The sequence below is a fragment of the Denticeps clupeoides genome, chromosome 2 (genome assembly GCF_900700375.1).
Source record: "Denticeps clupeoides chromosome 2, fDenClu1.1, whole genome shotgun sequence".
Taxonomy (NCBI): Eukaryota; Metazoa; Chordata; class Actinopteri; order Clupeiformes; family Denticipitidae; genus Denticeps; species Denticeps clupeoides.
Window position 1 is genome coordinate 3,887,881 of NC_041708.1, and position 7,590 is coordinate 3,895,470.

At 52.3% G+C, this 7,590-nt stretch overlaps 1 protein-coding gene across 1 annotated transcript; it reads right to left on the reverse strand.

The window, feature by feature from the left end:
• Nucleotides 1-238: 238 nt before the first annotated feature.
• On the reverse strand, nt 239-7,049 carry egr2b (early growth response 2b). Its single transcript, XM_028969508.1, has 3 exons — nt 6,959-7,049; nt 2,053-2,480; nt 239-1,939 (listed from the first exon to the last, which is right to left on the reverse strand). Exons 2-3 carry the CDS (start codon nt 2,222-2,224, stop codon nt 906-908), a joined length of 1,206 nt encoding a protein of 401 aa, XP_028825341.1. The 5' UTR covers nt 2,225-2,480; nt 6,959-7,049; the 3' UTR covers nt 239-905.
• Between the last annotated feature and the right edge of the window lie 541 nt (nt 7,050-7,590).

The following is a 7,590-nucleotide window of genomic DNA, read 5'->3' on the forward strand; positions in this document are numbered from 1 at the left end:
CAGCACAGTAAACTTAGACAACTTTAGTGTGTGTATGTCTGTGCGTGTGTGTGGGTGTGTGTCCGCATGTGTGTGTGTATATATGTGTATATGTGTGTTTGTGTGTGTATATATGTGTATATGTGTGTGTGTGTGTGTGTGTGTGTGGGTGCGTGAGTCAGAACGAGCCGCTGCGTGCGCGGGAAACTCCCCGCCGTCCGGCGCGCGCCCGGCGGTTCATTAAAGCGAATCTGCCCCGTTTCTCTCTTTTCGTTCCATTCTTTCTTTTTTATTGACTTGTTTGTTTATTTTTAGTCGACAAGAAATAATTAGATCACATTTACGACCCGACATCAGTCACTGAGCACTCACCACAGTTCCAAACTATTTACAGCTTTTCAAGGAGGTGGGGACTACATATTTTATATATATATATATACACACACATATATATTATAACGTAACACACCCCACGGTGACACGGAAAAAAACGCAGAATACAAAAATATATCTGTACAAGATCCCATATTAGATAAGATCGCGCGGACCTGTAGTTAAATGTACAAAACAGAACAGGCAAAGAAAAGAAGGCACAAGAGGAGGAACAACGAACAAAATGCCGAGAAACGAGCCTAGTACTTAGTTTTTATATATATAAAAAGAAAGAACACACTCCTCCCTTCTTTTTATCTTCAAGTAATAATAATAACGATCGTGATTTTTCTGTCGCCGGAGCCCCACAAATAGTAAAAAAAAAAAAAACTTTCGTTTTGATTGACGGGATTCGAGCCAATCGCTGACCCGCGGCAATTAAACCGCGCCTTCCCATTGGCCGACGCGCTCGGCCAATCGCAGCGTCCGGTCAATAAAGTGTCGCTGGCCGCCTTTTCCCTCTCCGCGGTCGAGCCCCGGAACGTGGAATAGTGTTAATTGTTCGTGTGGCCGCCGTGCTGCTGGTTGGACGAGGATGAGGAGGACGACGACGACTTCCTCTCCTTCTGCCGCAGGTGGATCTTGGTGTGCCGCTTCCTCTCGTCGCTCCGGGCGAACTTGCGGCCGCAGAAGTCGCAGGCGAACGGCTTCTCGCCCGTGTGCGTCCGGATGTGCGTGGTCAGGTGGTCGCTGCGGCTGAAGTTGCGCATGCATATCCGGCACTGGAAGGGCTTGTGGCCGGTGTGGATGCGGATGTGGCGCGTCAGCTCGTCGGAGCGGGAGAAGCGGCGGTCGCAGCCCTCGGCGGGGCAGGGGTAGGGCCGCTCGTGCACGGGCGTCTTGCTGGGCCGGTTGGGGTACTTCCGGGGCCGCAGGATGGGACGCAGGGGCAGGTTCTGGGGGCTGTACGCCGCCGGCAGCCGGGGTCCCTCGGGCCCCGGGCCGCCGAGCGTGAAGTTCCTGATAGTGTTGAGGGGGGTCAGGGGCGGGGGGACCCGGAACGACTCCAGCGGGCAGGAGAAGGGCTTCCTCTCCGGGACGGACGGCATGTCCCTCTGGCAGGGGGGCTGGAAGAAGCCGGCGTAGTCCGGGATGATCGGCGACGAGTAGGACGGCGGCGGGTACGAGATGGGACACGTGGACGCGGGCAGGAAGGGAGCGGGCTCCTGGTACACCTCCCCGCAGCCCGAGTAGGGCGGCGGCGGCGGCGGCGAGTAGATGTGCTCCATGTCCGCCTGGCTCTGCGCCACGGTGCAGCTGAGCGCCCCGGAGAAGTGGCCGCCGGGCGACGCCGACGAGGCGGGCGACGAGGAGGCGGAGGACGGCTGGGTCATGCCCAGGATGCCGGCGCTGACGATGTTGATCACCCCCTCGGGGTTCCAGGCGCCCGGGTACTGCGAGTCGATGGAGAACTTGCCCGTGTAGGTGAAGGCCTGGCTCCTGGGGCCGGGGGGCGGCGCGAAGCCGGCGGCGTAGGGCAGGTCGAGGGCCCGCTTCTCCGCGCTCAGGTCTCCATTGATCAGACCTTCTGCAACAACAACATCAAAAAAAAAGTTCAGAGACAACCGCGCACACCGACTTCTTTTTTTATGGAGAGGCTTCTGGAAGTTTTTTTTTTTTTTTTTTAGTTTTTTTTTTTACCCGCCGCGGAGCCCGCGATCTGCTCGTAGTGGCCCCCCAAGTCCGCGCCGGGGAAGACCGCGACCGACGCCGGCAGGCTGGCCGCCAGGTCCTCCACGGAGTACAGGCTCTCGGGCAGCGGGTGCACGAACGCGCCGGTGACGGGGATTTTCTCCAGCGCCTTCGCTGTCATCGTTTTGTTGTTGTTGTTTGTTTAAAGTTGTTGTTGTTGTTGTTGTTGTCGTCGTCGTCGCGCCGTCATCGGACCCGCTGCTTGGGTGACGGACCTTTGCGGGCTGCGCTCGTGGCCGTAATGTATTTATGGGGAGTCGGTGAATGTCCCGTGACGTCACTGCCCATATATGGACCGGGGAGTCGGGAAAAAAGAGAAAGAAAGTGGCGCTGCGAACGCTGATTGGCCCGCGGCCCCGTGACGTCAGCGGAGAATCCTGAAGCGCCAAGCCGATGTACATATATTTATATATATTACAGCAAATACAGCTAAATAAAAACGAACAATTATAAAAACAGAAGCGGTTCTTTTTTTTTTTTTTTACATTTGACAGTAACGTTTGCCAGCCGCGGAAAATTATATTCCGGCGCCGCGTTCGAGCCATAAATGGGGTGCATCCGGCCACTCAGGGGTACACCCAAACCTGCTCATATATGGAGGCCATTCCGGAGCAGGAGCGTCGGAAAGTGACGAGTCCCGCCGAGCACGGAACACCCATCCGCGGCTGATTTCGCGGCGGAAAGTCGATTTGAATAAAGCTGCTGGAAAGCAGGCCGCGTCTCGGCCGCGGTTATTTATAGCCGCGCAGGCGTGACTGGATGTCTGTTACTTCACACCATTATTATGATGATTATTATTATTATCATCAGTATCGTTATTATTAATATTCCTCTTGTTGTTAGACTTCTTGCCCTCTGTTGGTATTTAAAGGAACGCCGAATGCATGGAATAAACTTTTGGAAAACTGCTGACTTTGGTGTTAAAGAAAAAGAAAAAAAAAAAAAACTACACGCACATCTAAAAATGGAATTTAGAAAAAAAAGTAGAGCAGAAGAAGAAAGAAAGAAGAAAAAAAAAAGCCAGTTTCCACCCGAGGTTGTTTCTCCCGCGAAATCCCCCCGTGGGTTTAGAAACTCGCTCCGTGTCGAGCGGTTCGAGGTGGAATATATTTCAATAGTTCGCCACGTTTATCGTGTTCGGTTGTTTAAGACGCTCCGACGGCCGGCAGTTCGTGTCGAAAGCATGCCCACGGACACGCAAACGAGGTCTTTTTAGTGGCTTTTTTATTTGTCTTTTCTTTTTTAGAATAAACCACCGGGCGCCATTAATGGCGGAAAGCTGACAGATTTCCCACCATTCCCACTCACCGACCACCCGGACAAGAAACAAGTAAATGGATAAAAAAGTTGAATATTAATGGTGTCCGATCCGGGGGCGTTTCCACGGGCCGGCGGCAGGGGGCGGCAGCGAGCCCGTGGGGGCCCGACGCGCGGGCCCCCGGTTCTGGCGCGGAACCGCAGTTAAAAACGGCGCAGTGGAGCTTCATGTTCTATTTCCAGAGCCGCCTCGTGTCCTTTAATATTAATTAATCCTTTTTAAAATGAGCTGCGGTCACAATGGAAACACCTTGAGAGCAACGACCCTGGCGTCAGGCGTCTTTTTATCCGACCGTGGCAGAGGATTTAATGGTTCTCAGATATTCAGATATATATATATAAGTGTGTGTGTGTGTAATCCAAAATATTCTAAGAATCCGAAATACACACGCTGAATAGTGCAAGACTCTCTTCATTCCTACATATAAATATATATACATATATAATACTTTTTTTTGTTGTTGTTGTTGCACATATTTAAACCGAGAGGAAATTTTTGTGGCGCCCTCTTCACACTCTCTACTGATAAATTCCCCCTTTGTGCAGTGTGTGTGTGTGTGTGTGTGTGCTTTTGCTTGCTATACACATTATTTTTTCTCTCTGAATGAATGTAGCCTTGGCCTGGCTAACTGGAAATTTCACTGATGCTGTGAGATATAGAGATTTTCGAGAAGAATATATGGGAATGTACTTGTTCTTATCTATCTATCTATCTATCTATCTATCTATCAGTGAATAATACTGGGCTTTTCTTGCAGTTGTTTGAGAACGTTGTGATCAGCAGGCGAAGCTGCGGCCATCTTTTTTAGTGGAAATGCCCGGTTACCTCGTGTCACGCCGCCGCCTTTGTATTTTTTGCTGCCGCCCCTGCAAAAAAAACACAAGAAGCGGCTTCGACGGGGGCGGACGCTGCCGTCACCGCTCAGGACCGCCAGTCTGCAACCGCCGAACAGACAGCGGAGGAGAAAAACATCCTGCCGGCCTGAGTCGGACCAGAACGGGGGTCAAAGGCCGCCGACCCTCTGCAGACGTCATATCGGCGGCGCGGTTTCATCCCCTCGCCGGATATCGACTGGAGTGTGGCGCCGCAAATCACCCCCCGGCCGCTCGATAGCGCGAGGCTCCGCATTAACATCCTGCCGCCGGGCGGCGTTTGTTATCCCTAATGGCGCGGAGGTGAATAACCGCGCGACAGGCCGGTGACAGAGCTGATTGGAGGGACGTGCCGGGCCCGGTTAACCCGGGGAAACCCTTCAGACGCGGGGCCCGGGCCTGAACGTGCATAACGAGGGCCAAACTACTCAACGTCCCCCCCGCCTAACGCATCGATCGCGGCCGAACCGCGCCGAGCGCAGCCGCCCCGGATTTCTGGTTTAAAATGGAAATTGCGGCCGTTCAATGGCGCGCGTCGGGACCCTGCACGGCCGACGTCCGCCAATCCAATTGCAATAAAGCTGATGTATGGACGGCCATTTTCCACGGCCGTGGCACAGGCCCGGTCGCTCTCGGCGACCATGCGGAGTGAATAATCACTTCATGTTTCGACATAAATCGGACCCCCAGGATTCGCTGTTAAGGGGCGGGGGGGGGGGGGGGGGTCACTCTCAATGGATAATCGCGGAGGCCGCGGCCAAGAGGCAACAAAAGCTGTGGCTTCAGCGCGGAACAGTGGCAACGGCCGAATCCGGAATGTTCCGCATTTTCGGGAGTTCTCGCGCCCTCCTCCGCCGGCGGAATAAGGGAACTTCTTCAGGCGCGCTCGTCTTCGGCTGCGCGCCCACGCGCGCAAAAATGTTTGCATGCCTCGCCGAAGCTGCCCGTCTGGGCTGCCAGGGCCCCGCCCCTCCCCGCTGCCCATTGGCCCTTGGTCACCGCGGGGAACGATGGCTCCTGTGTATGCCGCGCCCACGCGTGGCTGTTGCTGCATTCGGGGGTCTTTCTTCCCCGCTTTATTCCGCATGTGCTCCGTGTCACCCGGGGTCAAATGACTTATGCACGCGAGGATTCATCAAGTGACCTTTGTGTCCCTTGGCCTGGCATTGTTTCTTTGTTGTGTTTCTGATACAATCACTCTGCATCGGAGCTCCGGTCATCCCATTTCGTGGACATCGGGGTCTCTACGTGCATATTACACATATTAACCACGATCATGTGTTACTCGGTGTGGCTTGTTTCAGAGGTGCTTGCATAGCTAAATTCGGGGGCCCGAGCCTGAACGTGCACAACGAGGGCCAAAATACTCTACGTTCCCCCGCTAAACGTATTAATCGCGGCCGAATCCCGCCCTGGCCTACGTGCATATTACACATATTAACCACGATCATGTACAGCGAGTTTTACTCGGTGGAACTTGTTTCAGAGGCGCTTGCATGGCTACATCCTGTGCTGTATAATCCTCCACCTCCTCGTTTCCTGTCTTAATTGCATTTGTTGTAAAAAAAAAAAAAAGAAAGAAAAGAAAAAGGATTTCAATTGGAAGGGACACCTGAAATTCCACACTTAACCGCATTAATTTGGACGTGCCGCAGACGCCAAAACATAAATAAAATGCATGCGCATGCATATATATGTAATATTTTTTTGAAATAGTCACAGGAACGAGGTCACTTTTATCTCCTGGAAAACAGAGGCGCAGACAAAAGGCAGATGAAAAGGGAGAAAAGGCGCCGGGAACAGAGAGCTCGGCATCGGCCCTCGGAACGCCGGTCAGCCGCGCGACAGGCCTGCATAAAGCGGCCTGTCAAGAGCCGCCCACCAGACCCAGATGAGGGTTCGTCAAAGGGGAGCGAACGGCCAACAAGCTGCTCCGGAGTCGAGGCGAGATCTGGAGACGGAACAGTGGGAGATTCCGCACGACAAGAATTTTTTTCTTTCACCCCACCGAGTGGGAGGCTGTTTTTCTTAGCAATTTAGTGTAGGTGTTACTTTTGTGTAGATGCTCGCCATCAAAAGGATTGGTCTGTGCCTGGTGTGTGTGTGTGTGTGTGTGTGTGTGTGTGTGTGGCGGGGGGCATATCCGCACACAGGGGAGAATTCGGGGGGTCTTTTCTCAGAATAATCTGCTGACGATTAACGTTAATGACATTATATTTTGGGTTTAATAAGCACATCGATCGCACGGCGGCATGTGTATTTTTTTCCTAATTGACTGTAAATAATTATTTTTAAAAGTACATTAATGATAAACTGTGCAAGCCAGGATAAATATTAATGTCACTCCTCGCCTATTATTTTTAAGAGTTTGTAGAGCTTTGGAGGGCTTTTAACCCGGCTGTAAGTTTCTGAGCGGCCAAAATACATACGATTAAATGATTTAACCCTCGACAAAATGAAAAGGCGCAGCGCTGACACATGATAACATGGCATAATTGGCATGAAGGGTCCCTCTCTCTCTCTCTCTCTCTCTCTCTCTCTCTCCGCCCGCCGAGCAGAGTGCACCATCCGTGCCCTCGACAGCATGCACTTTCACGTAATGGCACAGAGGCAGAAAAGATGGCATGAGAACCCAGAAAGGAGAAGCGCCGCACGCCATACTCACGTTGTCAGGCGGGAAATAAAAAACGTGTCTCTCTCTCTCTCTCTCTGTCACAGAGGGTGACGTCCCAGCTCCGATAGCAGCCGGCTGCAGGACAGATACTCCAGGGAAGGCTGAACACATCTGAACTAATCTCCTCTCAAAGTGATAATCTATATTCTGCAACTTTAGGAGGGGGGGGGGTATAGAACAGTTTGTGTGTGTGTGTGTGTGTGTGTGTGTCAGTGGGAGTGTAACAAAGAAGAAGAAGAAGGACAACAACAACGCAACGCAAGACAATGGAGCGCTTCCCCGTGCATCTTTGACTTTGAAATTGTCATGGTAATCGGCCGAGGAATTTCTGTAGGTGTAGCTGTCAGTTTCATGCCGAGCACGACTCTCCCCTCCTTTTCCGCCTGACGGGGGGAAGAAAAACCACATCGGCGCGCCGCGTCATCTTGCTCAACGTTCTAATCAAACCGAAACTTTATTCGAAACTTTATATGGATTCCGCCACACCTGATTCAGCTCAGGACCCGAAGGGTGTGTTAAGTGAGGGTGAACTGGCTGTATATCCATTTATTCGGAGTGTATGGGTACATTTTGTAGGATCTGTGGCTTTTCATGCTGCCTGGGCTCGTAGCAGGGTGGTAGTA

What these genes read in the sequence shown, in the direction of transcription:
- egr2b (XM_028969508.1), bottom strand. Translation starts at nt 2,224, where the DNA reads ATGACAGCGAAGGCGCTGGAGAAAATCCCCGTCACCGGCGCGTTCGTG. An exon ending in GATCGCGGGCTCCGCGGCGG is followed by an intron (nt 1,940 to 2,052) that starts GTAAAAAAAAAA and finishes TTGTTGTTGCAG; the next exon opens with AAGGTCTGATCAATGGAGAC.